Raw genomic sequence first — 16443 nt, forward strand, 5'->3', positions numbered from 1 at the left:
TTTTCTTCTCCCTATTTTTTGTAGAGTTGAGGTGTAATGGTAGGTTGAACATATAAACAAAGAAAATAACCTTAATTAATTATTGTCTCATAGCTTCCCCCTACATACTACTCCATGGAGTTCATTCTTCCTGTCCCTTTGGATGAAATGTAAAATACAATCATTGACATTTCATGCTTTGCTTCAGTGATAAAATGTTCGATGATTCCTCCATATAGCAACCATAAACTGAACTTCAGTGAAGTTTTAATTTCTACTACTTCACCTTTTATCTATTGAAAAAGAAAGGGCTGCAATGGTAAAGAGATGAATATGATCAATTTCTTTTTCCCAACTAGAGCTTTATTATTACACTACTTTCCTACTTTGTTGCCACTGGTCCCTCCAAGATTAAGGGGAGTATCATTTGGGGAAGAAGGAAAAAGATAAAAGAGATCTTACTTGACTGGTACTATCTTGAGTTAATATCAAGAACTGTGAAGGATCTGAGAGGTTTTTTCCTATTTGCAAGGTAACGAGTTAGCAAGTCACATGTTAAAGATGCTGTCAGAAGACACAAGATGCCTGGGTCAGAAAAAAAGGACTTTACTACTCATGGTACAGTAAAAGCATGAACTTTATATTTATGACCATTCTCTTTGTTCCCCAAGCTCTGCGGGGTCTATGCAAAGTGGCCCGGATGGATCCTATACATGCAATGGATCTGTGTCACAGATAAAGACACCTAAGTAAGAAGCCCCAATCTTTCATCATAGGCTACAGGCAAATCTGACCAACCTTCATCCCAGAGGGAGATATTGTCTTTATTACACCAACTACCAACCCAAAATGCCCCCTGCTCTAGAGAGAATGTCCCTATCTTCCATGATGTAGAGACCTTGCCTGTTGTATTAATTTTTGAATCCCAGAACCTAAAACAGTGCCTCGCTAAATAACATTTAAAAAACAGAGGGATAATAGTTGGGGAGAATGTATATGAAGGTGGCCATGGAAATAGCTCAAATCAATCAAGGAGAGGGATCGCAGGGAGCAAGACCACCAGGTAAGGGCTACCCCAGCCGAAGCTCCTCATTCTCAAATGTCCCAGTAACACTTTGCATCCTCTGGTTGCAGAAAAGCTTTAGCTTTATCAGAAGCCTCCAGTAAGCTATGCTCTATAATCCATTCTTTTGACTTTTTGTTACTTCCAGGTAGGGATTGTGGCTTCCATCACAATTTCCTGCTCTGCGCTTCTCCGCTCTGTGATGTACTGTTCCCCTCAGGTAATTAGCTGGTTGGCATCAACTCTGCCAGCTGCCACGTTTAGGCTTTTTAGAGATTTAGGCATTTTAAAGATCAAGTAAACAAAGAAGAGGCTGTTCTCTAATAAATCTTCGTGGAAGGAATTAATTAAAAAATAATTTTCTGCGGCAGGATCATTGCATCATGTTCTTATGCATTTTCCCCATTTCGGAAACCAAACCCCAACCTTCCAAGCGAGAAAGAAAGGATGTCTAATAATCTCAGGCTAATGAAAGATGCATCCACTCTGCAATTGTCTTCGGGCAGCAGATACTACATGCCACCCTGTGGGAGAGCAAGCTGAAGAAAAGGAGAAATGGCATGGGATATTCAGGACAGAGAAGAAAACTGTTTTCTTCATTTCAAAGAGTTATTTAATTCCTAATCAAGTCTCCAGCTTTGACCAGCCAAACGATGTGCAGCTTCATCACCACCTAGAAAAGACGGGATCCAATTCCGTGTGGAGCCGTCAGCATGAAATGTAATGCAATTCAAAGTAGACAGGATACACATGCTCCAGAGGGAAGTCATTAATACCCATGAATAACGATAAAGCAAAATACCATCTGCCAGGATAATGTGGCAAATCTTTTTAAAATTCCAATTAGCCTGTAAACCAGGAACAGCGAGCAAATATGCTCCCCCTGCCATGTGAGACAATGTGTCCCTGATATCTCCATCACTTTATATGTAGACTAAAACGTGAGTGATAGAAACATTACCCATGTATGCATACATTTTGAAGGATGCATTCATTATTCTCTAGGACACAGTGCTAGTTATGTCACCAGGCAGAACAGAATGTTAATTAAGGCCACATATGTATTTTCATATATATTTTAATTGAGGGGGAAAATTGTGCCTGTTATAAACACAGTATATTGATTGTGTTGTAACAATGTGGTTCAATTTAATTCTTATATGTATTTGGAGTCAGAGATAATGAAGCATTTCTATCACTCTGTTATCCCAGGGAAAATTGCCTCATTTATGATGGATTCAGGTATTCTCAGCCATTTTCTTGAATTGCATTTTAGGAAGCACATAACTATTAAAATCATAATGTCCATTATTAGAACTATTGTGGTATAGCCTGAAAAGAAATTGTTCTTATTACAAATGCACAGACTAGTTCTACAGGCCAACTAGTCCATCACTTGTCTTTTGAAATATCTCAAGAAGCAAAGCAACCTACTGTACTTCTGACCACTGACATTTCCCACTAGCTCTTGCTTTCCATGGTTTATTGCAGCATATAAACAGCACTGGAGTTCCTATATTTGAAATTTCTGATCTCAATGCTCTCATTAGTCAGTCGCATGCTTTTCAGAAGTCACTTGGTTTCCTCACCTATGAAATGTCTTCCCTGCTTCAAAGCGCTATTCTAAGCATCAAAATAAGTCAATGTGAAGAGTATCTTCAAAAAAACTTTAAAACCCTCCAGTGGTAAGTCACCTTTTATTATCCTGACTAGACAAAGGATGCAGAGTTGTCTGCATTATATTAAGAGGTAAAATTATACATTAAAGAAGCGGCAGAACTGTCTGCATTATATTAAGAGGTAAAATTATACATTAAAGAGGAGAACAAAAAGATCTCTCTGCAGGTTTGAAGCATGGATTTGATGCTCAATTAGGCCACTATTGTGTAATCAGCAGGACGATCTGTCTCCTTCCTGGGGATGGAACAGAGGGCAAGGCAATACTCAATCTTCTGCAGCTCCTTCCAGCTCTTAATTCCAAGGAGGTGTGCTTGAATCCGCAGGCGACTTGAACTTGGGTGACAGGAGTTAGGCTGGGATAGGGTGCTATATTCCAATTATTAACAACATAACCAATTTCCATTATCCAGGTGTTAAGAAGAAGATGAGTTGTATCATTTTTTTTTTAATTTTTAAAATCATTTGCTTGGGCATGCTTCTGAATACAAAGGCCCACAAACTCCCACACATATCACACCACGGTGAGCAGTGTGAGGCAGGGAAAGCCTGGAGCTGCAGATAATGTGCAAAGCAGGTGATTCACATGCGAATGTTCAGGCATCTACCACGCCAATCATATCTGAAGACTTGGACTCAATGGCAATTTATTTCTGCACACCCTTGGGCCTAGTGATTTTATTTCTGGCAATCTATCCTAACAAAACACTACTCCATGTGCCAGGATGATTGTGAAGTTGTTTTAATAGTAAAGAATTGGAAACTATAAATGCATCTATGGGAACATGAGGGTATAAATTATAGTACATTTGCGCAATGGGATACCATACAGCTGATAAAAAAATGAGGGAGGTCTATCTACATATACTTCTCATATAAATCTCCAAAATATAGTATTTAAAATAAAAAGCCCTGTGGACTCTGGTGGTAATGATGCGTCATCAACTGTAACAGCTGTACCACTCTGTGGGGGATGGTGATAAGGAGGAAGGCTGTGCATGTGTGAGGGCAGGAGGCACATGGCCAATCTCTGTGCCCTCCCTCTCATTTTGCTGTGAACCTAAAACTGCTCTAAAAAATAAAGTCTATCTGTAAAAAGAAAAAAGAAAAAAGCATATTACAAAGCATTAGCTAAAGAACAATCCTACCTATAAATATAAATATAAAGCAAAAATTGTTTCATTACACTTCACAGATGTTGTGTTTTACAAATTGAAAGCAAGACCCTCCACCAGCAAAAAGATTACAACTCGCTTTATCGTGATACTTGCTTTATTGCGGTGGTTGGCACCGAATCTGCAACATCTCTGAGGTGTGCCTGTGTGTGCACATAAGCAGATGCACCATAAGGGGGCTGGGAGGCTAAAAGAACACACACCAACTGATGCAGTTCTGTCTCCAGGAAACAGGACCAGGACAGGGAAGAAGGTATGGTGGAAAAAGTCTTTGTACTTGACACACTTCTATAATGTTCGAATGCTGTCCAGAGTAAATGCAGTCCTGTACTCTTTACATAGGGTAGAAAAACATCACACAATAATATGCCATTATAGACACAGAGAGTGAACTGGTGGTTTCTGGAAGGGAAGGGTGTTGGGGGGCTGGGTGAAAGAGGTGAAGGGATTAAGAAGTAGAAACTGGTAGTTACAGAACAGTCATAGGAATATAGGCAATAATACTGTAGCAACTATGTACGTGTCAGATGGGTACTGGAAATATCAGGGGGATCACTATGTAAACACAATATGATTGTCTAACCGCTATGCTGTCCACCTGAATCCAATAAAAAATAATATTGAAAGTAAACTGCAATCGAAAAATAAAATTTAACTTAAAAATTAATAATATGCTAATATAACAAACAAGTAAAGCTAGACTCAAACATGAGCCAAGTGCCCATCACCTTTAAGTCAAATGCTGGGTCTAAAAACTGACTAGCTCAAATAATTTTTATGTCTTAAATTTTCTATTGGTTTCATCAAAACCATAATGCAGATCCTACTGGAATGTTGCTAGGAAAAGAAATTGAACAGGATTGCTTTAATTTAAATGATTAAACTAAAGACAAAAATGCTGGAACCTTAACATAACTTTAAATTATACATATATCTCATTTATTGAAATATAGAGATCTTCATTTACATGTTTAAAAACAAAAACAGGAATGGATTTTTGTAACACATTTGCATCGCTAGACCCTTCCTATCGAGTTAGTCCTTCTCACACATTCACCACACCACTGTTTTGGGAACACTTATGCATTTTTCTCTTTATTATTTCTAAAATATAAATTTTGGACATTCAAAAGTGCAACAGTTAATGTGCCTGTGGGGAATATCACAGTTAAAAAATATATAAACAAAGGCAGTGATACAGCTTGTCATAAATGTTTTGGCAGTATTCTCCAAGTCTATATAGAAATACATATATACATATTGATGTATAACATCATCTTATCTTACGTCCCTCTTCACAAAAATAGGACTGTTTTGTTACAGATTGGAAGACCACATTTTAAGGACATCATTGATCATTTTAAAAGTCACAAATTGTGTTTCTGAGGCCAGCTTTGATTGTCTTCATAAACATAGAAAGCAGGAAGGATTGGCAAATTTTTATCTGGGGACTTTGCAGGAGGCCATACAGGAAACATGTGTTTTTTTATAAATGCAGTAACACACCAGCTCAGGTGGGAGCTTCATTAGGGCTGGAACCTGCTTGTCTGGGGATTTTCATCCAGCCTGATGTTATGTAAGACTCAAAGGACCATGAAAATGCAAAGTACCAACAAAAGAAGGCTGTACAAGGGACAGTGAGTGATGAACAGAATGCTTGAGCTGTGAGTCTAGAAACACAAGTGTATTTCAAGTCTAATTGGCTCAACAGAACCTAGTCAGGTATTTTTGTTGCTTTTTTTATTTTTTTTAATTGGCCAATCTGGCTCAGTCTTCATACTATGAAAAAGGTGGATAAGAAAGGTGGAGCTTGCATTGAGATTACACCAGTAGGTAGTCAAGTACCTTGTTATTGCTTTTACACCTTCTAAAGCATCACCTGCCAGGAGTGCACAGACTGCAGTAATTACAGCCCATGTTTCATTCATAGGGTGTCAGCGATTAAGCGGTAATGCAGAGAATGCCGATGAACCCACACCCACCTATTTGACGGTTTGGATGGATGTGACAATTTGTCCTCCCATCTAACCCCCAAATATCAGTAAAACTTTCTGGTTATTTTTCCACCAAAATATTGACCTGGTTCTAGAGATTTGGCATGCTGAATCACATCATTTTTGTACATGCATTTTGGGGCTCCCAGGGAAGAGGGAGTTCAGTTCCCCCGTGCAGTGGGAAACAGTGTCTTTACTTTTAGAAGACCTGAATGCTCAGCCTCAGCTAAGACTGAAAAGTTAAATTAAGGGTAGCAATTGCTAGATGTGTGGCATTAAATGGCATTGACCTGAAGCCAAAGATTTAAACAGTAGGCTTCCCACATGGTAGATTTCTAGCCCAGTTCCTAATTTCAAATTATTTTGTCCCGTGGCAATTTCCTATAACCTAAGCCAGTATTTCCCAAACCTGGCTAATCAGAACAGCCGGGGCATTTATAAAAATACAGGTTTCTGCTCCCAGCCCCAAACTTAATAATTCAGAATCTCTGGAATGGGGACTTAGAATCTGGGGATTCTGGTTGCCAGTTCCATTTGGGAACCAAAAAATCCAAACAAAGGCACACACAGCCTTCACTTAGCAATGCCTTTGTGGTCTCAGAGTTTCAAATTCTTTCTCACTGGGGTAAGAGGTGAAGAAAGAGACCTCATGTTCAGGACATTCTTCTGACTCTTTTAGGGTTCACAGAATTTTAAAATATATATGTTGGGATCCACCAAAGTTATCACTAGGCATGAATAAAACCTCAGCAAATGGCATCTTTTTGACGATAATTGTATTTTCTACTGGTAATAACATGAGAAGTCATGTTGGCCATAGGCTTACGCCTTTCTATATTGAGAACATTTAAGATTCAGGGGTTTTGCTTGTTTGCTTTGAAACCCATTACTTCTGAGGGCAGCTAATTGTCTTTAGTACAACAGATTAGGGAACCTATTCAGTACACAGTTAAAATCTCTGATTTCCTGGAAGACACTACTTTTACTTTGTTCTCTATGTTCAACTAAATTTAATCCACTAAAGCTATTACCATATTTTATAGAGAAACATGTTATTTGATATAAATGTCAAAACTGTCAAACTTGTCAACTACTTAGTAAGGATTTTTTTTTAAGTTGTGCTTTCTCTGTAGGGAAAACGTGTTACGTATTATACATTTAGCATTATGGATAACAGTAGTATTATTATAAACATAGATTACAATATAAAAATGAATTGTTGGGCTTCTAAATTACCCAAATCTATTAGACAAGGTTGGTTAATCATTAGCCTTTATCTCTTTAACACTAAAAAAAAAAAAAAAAAGTAAAATGCTATAGTACCAGTACCTTTTAAGGTTCAGAGTGGTTTTGCATGTACTTCATAAGAAAGTTCAACAGCAGCTGACACCAGGTTTCAAGCGGAAAGTACATGGATGGGTTGAGTGGTCGGTCTCTTCAGAGGTCCAGAGAAGATTGTTAATACAAATCTAAACACATCCTTGGTTAGTTATTTACATAATTACAATGCTGGAGTTTTGTTGCAACAATACGTTGGAATCACACCAATGCCTTGAAACACAAAGTTCGTCTCCTGTGGTCCATTACTTCCTTGTCCATCTACTTCCAAATTTCACACACTGAGATGCTACTGAAGCATTGCAAGAGGCAACGCTGAAAAAGTTCATTTCAAAATATCCCATTCACTCATACGTAGAAGGCTCCCCGACACCTTGGCCGGGAACTTCTCATTTCGTATCATCCAAGTCCTCCTCTCAAACTTTGCATTGCAATAAAGTGGTTTTCTTAGAAGGATCCACAGTGGCTCCAGGAGTGGAAGGTACCCCTCACACCCACCAGTTAAAGGAAGCTATCCTCCACCAGGTCTGAGGAGTCTATGCCAATGTCGTCCATCATGTCGATGTCCTCAATGGTCTCGTCCTCTCTCTTGATGAAGGTGGAACTGCTGGAACCTGTCTCAATGGCACTCTCTTCAGAGGTCTGCGAGCTAGAGAGGGAAAGACAAGAAAAGTTACAACCATGCACAGATCAACCTGACCACGGTGGTGTTTCTAGGGAGGCCCCCCTGCCAAAAGACAAAGGAGCTCTTCCTGGAAGATTGTTTGCATTCAAACACGGACAAGATTCCACCAACAAGTCCAATAGCTACCCACTGCCCATAACACTGCAGTGGGCCACATGGAAAACCAAGGCCTACAGGTCATCTTCACACTTCGGCTCTCCTTCTCTTCTGTTAAATCTGTCATCAAAGTTGCAAACAAGCTAAGATAATTAACTACTTTCCCGACTCAATTCTACTGCAAGAGAAAATAAGAAATCCCTGATCAAAAGGCAGGGGGGAAGGAAAAGCAGAGAGATTTTGAAATCAGGCAAACTGCAGCCAGGCCAGTCATTGGGTTTCCCTGAAACCTCCTGAATGTTAAAACTGTGTTCTCAGAATGTCACCCATGGCCCTAGAAGGCCCTCTTCCCCTCCTCTTTATATCCAGTCCCCTTGAGTCTTGAAGGTCCATGTGAAAGCTCGAGTCATGGCTGAGAGGGGACATTCTAGTGTCAGAAGGCCCTTAGGTCTGGAACGGTTTACCACTTGGTAACTGTGGGACTTCACACTAGTCACTTAACCCCCTTGTTCTTTTGCCTATAACATGGGACGACAATAGTGTCTAATAACATTTCTGTTTGTTAGGATGACTAAATGAGTTAATAACCATAAAGCACAGTGCCTAGAACATAATAGGTGCTTAATAAATGTTCACTATTATTATTAGTATAGGGCTTGTATATTAGCAATATCGGGAAATAGTTAATTTTCTTATGTGTGATCCTGCTATTGTGATTATACAGGAGAGTATCTTTATGCTTAAGGGATGCAGGCTGAGTTTCAAATGAGTTAGTTTCAAATGATTTTGCAAAGGAAAAAAAGTGAGTATGTATGCATGTGAAACACACAATTCCTATTATACACATATAGTTAGATAAAACCAACTGTGGAAAAATGTTAACTACTGCCAAATCTAAGTGGGACATGTATTCCCTCAATTTTTCTGGACACAAAAAAATTTTGGAAAATAATCTACCCTAAAATCTCCATCCTGTCACAATTCCCTGTCTGTCTTTCCTTCTCTGAACTCTTACTGTTATCCTGCCTTGTATTGCTAAATTTTTATGCATGTCTTTTTGCTCAAGCGGATCGTCTACTGCCAGGCAGGAATGGTCTCTCCTCCTCGCTGTGAGGCAGCAGCACCAGGCTACATCCACAGCATAGAATCACACTATTGGCCAGGCAGCCAGAAGAAGGAGGCTGTTACACCAAACAAGGGTTCTCAGCACTTTCAGCAATTTCCTGCTTGTCATCCCAGCCTGACTCCTCAGTCTCTCTCCCCTCCTCTCCGATTCATTTCCAAGCAGTGAACTGAGCCTGGCCAAGTGGAAGCCTATGGGAACAGTCTGCTGCCATCCCTCCTAGACCTCTGTGACCCGGAGAGCTCTTAAAACCTATGGGGCTACTGGACTGAAGTTTCCTTTCACAGGCCCACAAGCTGAGCCTTTCCCATGATGAGCTTTGCCTTGGTTACTAGTTTGTACTCCAACTCACACCCCCACTTACAGACAGGTGCTGGGGCCTCATTTGGACCCCTGGGCCACTTGGCTGGTCTTGATAACCGTCTAGTTCTGACATGCCCCCTACCCTGGCAGGCCACACTCTGTTCCTGGGACCTCGGTCAATGGCTAGAGGCCTGTGTCAATGCTGGGATATTGACCCCAATTCAGCTGGGAGCTACATTATGACACTTTCATGAATGCTGTGACTTGGACTGCCGGTACCCTCCTTGGGGGCAAGTTCGACAGCAGAGTCCTGCAGCGGAGTCAGGCTCCCTGGAACTGGCTCTCCTGGGCCTGCTGTATGCCTCTCACCAACAGCCTATCTCCCAGCAAGAAGGCAGGCACGTGGGCACAGAGCTGGTTCCCACAGACTCAGCCCGAGGTCACCCTTGCTGCTCGTCAGGCTGCAGGGTGGGCCCCAGAGCTGATGGCTGGGATCCCTCCTGGTCCCCAAGCCACAGGACCCATCTCAGAGCCCAGGGCTGGCTCCTGACAGGCTCTGACATAGAACCCCTGCGCTCCCTAGAGCAAGGCCTTGTCCTCCACCTGCCCACTCCCCGCCCCGGAGCCTGAAGATCAGGTTCCTTAGGGCCACTCCTGCCTGCTACACCCAGAGCATCCCACTTGGGGATTGCCCCTCTCTTCTATGGGCTGAATTGTGCTCCTGCACCAAATTCACGTGTTGAATTTGAAATCTTAATATGACTGTATTTGGAGCCAGACCTTTAAAGAGGCAATTAAGGTTAAATAAGGTCGTAAAAGTGAGGCCTTAATCCAATAGGACTGGTGTTCTTATGCGAAGAGGATGAGACAAAAGGGGTACTCACACACAGAAAAAGGCCATGTGAGGACCCAAGAAGACGGTGGCCATCGGCAAGACAAGGTGAGAGGCCTCAGGAGAAACCAAACCTGCCAACACTTGGATCTGAAACTTTCTGCCTCCAGAACTGAAAGAACATAAATGTCTGATGCTAAGCCCCCAGTCTGTGGCATCGTGTATGGCACCTGAGTTGACTAAGACACACACCATGCTCAGCCCACCTGTCAGGGCCACAGTCTCATCCGACCTCATGTGGTCATTTGGGACTCACTTTGTGTGATTCCAAGATCAAATGTATCACCCTAGTAGAAGTTCTAATGACCCAATAAAACAACTTATCAACTAGCATTGTTCTTTCTATTGAGAATGTGTCAATTTCTGTGGTCTAGCCCCTGTTCCCCTAGAAAAGTTTCTGGGACACCTTTTTTATGTTATTTATCCTAATGTGACTTTCTAACTTTATTCAGGTGCAGAATCCTTTTTACAATTGAAATACTATTCGGTGCACCAAACACAAAGTAGCCAGATAGATGTCGATCTGTGGAGTGTGCTGAGACCCACGGCGCAGCCTTCCCCCACCCCCATGAAGTTCCACCACAGATCCTCAAAACTCGGACAAACACTATTTGATAAAAGGAATATAAGCACATTTTAAAAATTGTCCTGAGCAAAGGATAATTAGAAAGGTAAGTCAGACAGACTCCTTTGCCCCACCTCCAAATTTCATATAAACCACACATTCCCAAACAAAAACAAAAACCGTTCTTTTAAAATGACCTAGTGCCTGCAAACAAACAAGGGCTGTCCAGACCTGATACCTCAGATGGCTGAGAGGTCACAATCATAAGCCTCCAAAATAATAGTGCCTGTGCTTCTGACTAAATAACTGTATGCAATAAACTGAATGAGGAAGAAGGGACACAACGTCATGAAGGAAGAGGGACAAAGGAGACTCATAGCAACTTGGACCTTGAACCCAGGGCCACTGTCGTCTTCTCCTGGCTCTGTTGAAGGGCTAAGCAAAGAGAGCAGGAAATTAGGGCATTCCATCTGGACTGCGTAAACCAACAGTTCTAGTCCTGGCTGTGCATGTGCATCATCTTGGTAAAAATCTAATGGATCTAGGTGATGATCACCAATGGCTGTTGGTGTCACAGTAGGGACCTCCTGACAAAAGTACACAGCATCATCTTTGAAGCATACTTGCCTCAAAATCTAACCCGAGTTAGATCAAATCTCTAGACAAACTACCAGCTTACAACAAAAATATGAGACGGAAGCACATGGTATAATACACTGCAGGGTGCAATCAGCAAAATTTTAAATATGAGAACTCTACAGGCAAATGCTGTAGCTTCTTCACAAATAACTTACAAGGGGGCAAAAAGAGGTAGGATAAGCTTATAGAGACATACCAACTAAATGCAATGTGGGACTCTTATTTGGGTCTTAAACAAGCCAAATGTAACGTAACACTTGTGAGATGATAAAGAAATTGGAACACTAACTACAGAGCAATTTATTGTCAATTCAGGGGAGAGATAATGGTATTGTAGTTACTTTTAATAACTATAGTTATTTTTAAAAACAGAGCCTTTATTGTTTAGAAATACATACTAGAATATTTATGAATGAAATGATATGATGTCTAGGATGTGCCTCAAAATAGTCCAGAGGGGGCAGAGGAGGAGGAATAAATATGGCTATGCATGCAGACTGGCCCTGAGGTCATAAAGGTCACAGGTGAGTAACGGATACCTGACCATTCACTACACTGTTTGAACTGTGCATGTTAGAACTCTTCCATAACACAAAGTTAAAAAGAAAAAACAAATCAACTAGGCCATGCATGGGCCCACTCCCACAGATTCTAAGGTTTTGGTCTGGGTGATGCTTGTGTATCAGTATTTAAAAAATTTCCCAGGTGATTCCAACTTGTTGCTAGGATTACAAAGCACTGATGTAGGGTCAAACAGAGCAGCCTAGCCCCTGTCTCACCTTTCTGGATGACTAATCAGAACAGCAAAAGAGGCTTATAGTGTCTCAATAATTTCAATTGCTGTGTCAGTTTGATCAAATTCCCTGAGGACTTAGGTCAAAGATTCTCCACCAGGGAAGCACATCCTTCCCTGCCCTACACCTCCGCCAGCCCCAGAGGGCACATATTAGGATCATCTGGAAAGCATTTTCCAAACTAAACAGACCCCTTGGGGATTCTACCCCTTACTCCCCTAAAACAAGATGTGCCACCAGGAGCCTGATCATCTGGGCAAGGGGCAGGGGAGCTCAGCTCGAAGCTGAGGCCACGCCCACAGCTACCTGTGTCTGTTCCTCTTGCCCAGGTCTTCCTCCTCAGGAACAGGGTCAATGTCAGGCAGAGGGATGATGTAGCCGCTGTCAGCACTCAGCCTCTGCTCGTCCAGCCCGCCATCCCAGTCCTTCAGCTTGTCTTCCTCGTTTTTGTAGGTGACGCCAATGTAGGCATTGTCGGCATCGACTCGCATGCGTGCCACAGCAGGGTGGTCGCTCTTCAGGAAGTCCAGGTGAATCTTTTCATAACTCTGCAGACATTCATTTCATAGTTAATAAAGTGTCATTAATCAAACTGCATATATATATATATATATATATATTTTTTTTTTAACTGTTTTCAAATTACCTCACAGATGTGGGATTTAGACAACTGAAGGAGAGTCAGATGTCAACTGTCCCCAGAGATACAGGACATGAAGAAAGGGCCATCACCTCCCAAGACCACATCAACTAGATTACAGAACAATCAACCTGGAGAATCATGTGAAGACTAAACATAAGTCTTATGACTAAGGATATAAAGAAGCAGCCATGTAGGAGGGACAGAGATGCAAACAGGCTGGACCCACACCCATGTGTGGTGGTTCAAAATCAGAAGAGATATTTTGGCCGTGGAGGTGACCCCTGACATGTAATTAAAAGGGTTAAGGTTAAAGACAGAAAGAATCTTAAAAGCAACAAGAGAAAAACAGTTAGTTACTTATAAGATAACTCCCATAAGACTGTCAGCTGATTTCTCCACAAAAACTTTGCAGATCACAAGGGATTTACAACCAAGACTACTCTACCTAGAAAGGCTATTATTTAAAACTGAAGGAGAAATGAAGAACTTCTCAGACAAGAAAAAACTAAACCAAACCAGTAGTATAAGAAATGTTAAAGAAATGTCTTAAGAAGAGAAAAAAGAACATAAATCTGAATAATAGAATGGCAATAACTATGTACCTATCAATAATCATTTAAATGTAAATGTACTAATGCTCTAATCAAAAGGTACAGGGTAGCTGAATAGATAAGAAAACAAGATATAGGGACTTGTGGTCAAGATGGTGGAGTAGGCAGACATGGCTACCCCCTTTGCATGACCCATCAAAATTACAACTGAAATATACAACAACCATAACTCAGAACTATCAGAAGTCGAATGGAAGTCTGACAACTACAGAATTAAGGAAACCACATCCATCCAGACTGGTAGGAGGGGCACAGACATGGAATGGGCTGGTCCATGTGTGGTGGATAAAACTTCGGGAGGAATATCTCAGAAGCCAGGAGGCCCAGCCCCACACCAAGTCCCCCAGCCCAGGGTTCCAGTGCCAGGAAGATAAGTCCCCACAACTTCTGGCTGCAAAAGATTGGTGGCAGAAATTGCTGAAGCCCCAAGCAGTTCCTCTTAAAGATCCCACCACACATGAACTCACCTACTCAGACTCACTCCCTCTAATGAGTTCCAGCACTGGGGTAGCAGCCTAAAGGGGAGCAGTGGTATACAGGGAGAAACTGAAGTGCTTGGCATCAAGGCAAGCAGAGGCCATTGCCCCTCTTCTAAACCCTCCCCCCACAGAGCCAGCAAACTGGTGCCACATCTGAGACTCCATCAAACTGGCTAACTCTATTTGAACTGGCCTTGGAGATACCCAGAGACTCTGCCCCACGCAACTAATGGGCCCACCCAAGCTGCTTTTCCATATGAATCGCTAGTCTTTGTTCATACTTCATAACTTCCTAAATCCTCTCAGACAAGCTACAGCTGGCCTGAGTGCACTCCAGACCCTGCACTAGCAGCAGTCAGCTTGGCTTTATAGCTCAGGCAGGGTGGTGGCCCCAAGCAAAACATAGGTGGAGGCTGACCAACTCCAGGGCCAGTGCACCTAGTGGACAGCTACAGACCACATGGGAGCACCACCCCCTTGCCCTTGCACAGCTGATCCTCCACAGAGGACAGAGGTTGGTGGTCAGTGGTCACAGCCAGTCCTTGCAGCTGACTGGCCTGGGTAAATCCCTCCCATTGATCTGCTGGCAGCAACCAAGGCTCAACTACAAGAGGAGGGTGTACTCAGCCCACCCAAAGGGTGCATCTTGAGTACCCAGCTTGAGTGATAGGGGAGGCTGTGCCACTGGACCCTACAGGACACCTACTACATTAGGCATGGTACCAAGTCACGAAGTCAAAGCAGCTCTACCTAAAACACAGAAACAAACACAGGGAGGCTGCCAAATTGAGGAGGCAAAGAAATATGGCCCAAATGAAAGAACAGAACAAAACTCTAGAAAAAGAGCTAAACAAAATTGAGATAAGTAATCTATCAGACGTAGAGCTCAACACACTGATTATAAGGATGTTCAAAGAACTTAGTGAGGACTTCAACAGCATAAAAAAGATCCAGTCAGAAATGAAGGATATGCTAACTGAAACAATTTACAGAGAGACAATTCATATTGACTGTCAACTGTAATTAAAAAAAAATTTTTAAGGGGAAAAAAGACCACCAATGGCAAAAGTCTTCTGCTGGCAGTTCTTAAGAGCCCCTCCTCTGAGTCAGAAGCTATGACTATGTCCCTCCTCACAAACACCCCCTCTCTGGGACTAGCATGGACCCTTCTGGTCTCATCACATAGTCTCTCCGAGGCCTGAATGGGTCCTAATTAAGAGGTGATGAGGACTTCCATAAGGGGTGCCATACCTGAAGCCTTCCTGATCCTGAAACACTGAAGAAATTTAACTCAAAACTTACAACCTTTGACCTAAAAAGACCCTGTTTTCAACACTAGTTCCAGTCTCTTTCCATCAATATGTGTTCACCAACCAGAGTGTCTTTGACTGACCTACAGTGAATTTCCTTCTGCTTCCCCACTGCCTCACTTACGGGACTTGTCATGGGCAGTGAGATAAGCAACAGACAAAAGTATTTCACTCCCAGTTCAGGGTGCAGCCTCCAAGCACTGCTCCTCCTTGAGAAGAAGGAAGAGAAGTGGAAAATATGAAAAGTCTACAGGATGACTAATTTGAATCTAAGAAATTGAGTTCATTATACAAGTGTGTCTGGATTTCCTTCTCAGCACCTCAGCAGAAAGTGTTTTCATTTGTTAACATATCCTGCTTGGTTCCATGAAATTACATTTGTTCCTCTGAACAATGTTTCCTATTCCACACAAAAAAAGCCCAGCTGGAGCCACAGATAACAGCTGAGGTTGCTCCTTCCAGTCTGCTGGCAAAAGCCAATTTTGCATGGATTTAAGTGCATTCAGATGAGCGATGTAATGGCTGTGGATGCCCTGAGACTTCTCACCACACAGTAGTTTCAGATACTCAAACATCTGGAGAATAAAGTGCTTACAGGTGTTGCACCCTTAAGAGGAGCCCTGCCATGAGGGCCCTGGGGAGCACTCCGTGACACCCCAGCCACTGTATCACACAATCTTTTTCCTCCTTGGGAAATGTTCCTTTAAAACAGTGTTAACAGTGCTGCTTGCTCACATAAGTACCAGCTATTATTGTCTCCCTTTGCTCATTCCTTTCCACCTATCTTAAGAGGCCCAGACAAACCTTTTATTTTTAAAAATATTTTTTTATTTTTTAATTACAGCTGACATATAATATTATATTAGTTTTAGATGAACAACACAGTGATTAGACATTTATATAATTTATAAAGTGATTATCCAATAAGTCTAGTGACCATCTGATACCATATAGTTATTACAATATTATCAATTGCATTCCCTAGGCTGTACTTCACAGCCCCATGACTGGTTTTATATCTGATAATTTGCACATCTTAATCCCTTATTCCTTTGCTCCCAGCCCCTCAAACCTGCT

General features: G+C 41.8%; 1 protein-coding gene across 1 annotated transcript in view; it reads right to left on the minus strand.

Moving 5' to 3' along the window:
• Positions 1-4806: 4806 nt before the first annotated feature.
• PDGFRA (platelet derived growth factor receptor alpha) overlaps positions 4807-16443 on the minus strand; it is a 45789-nt gene continuing 34152 nt past the window's right edge. The window contains exons 22-23 of the mRNA XM_090266862.1: positions 12630-12871; positions 4807-7875 (exon numbers count right to left, since the gene is read on the minus strand). Coding sequence (XP_090122988.1) covers positions 7728-7875; positions 12630-12871 — 390 coding nt within the window. The 3' untranslated portion in view covers positions 4807-7727. The remainder of the gene's footprint in view (positions 7876-12629; positions 12872-16443) is intronic.

The sequence above is a fragment of the Furipterus horrens genome, unplaced genomic scaffold (genome assembly GCF_987537825.1).
Source record: "Furipterus horrens unplaced genomic scaffold, mFurHor1.1.pri manual_scaffold_2, whole genome shotgun sequence".
NCBI classification, from domain to species: domain Eukaryota; kingdom Metazoa; phylum Chordata; class Mammalia; order Chiroptera; family Furipteridae; genus Furipterus; species Furipterus horrens.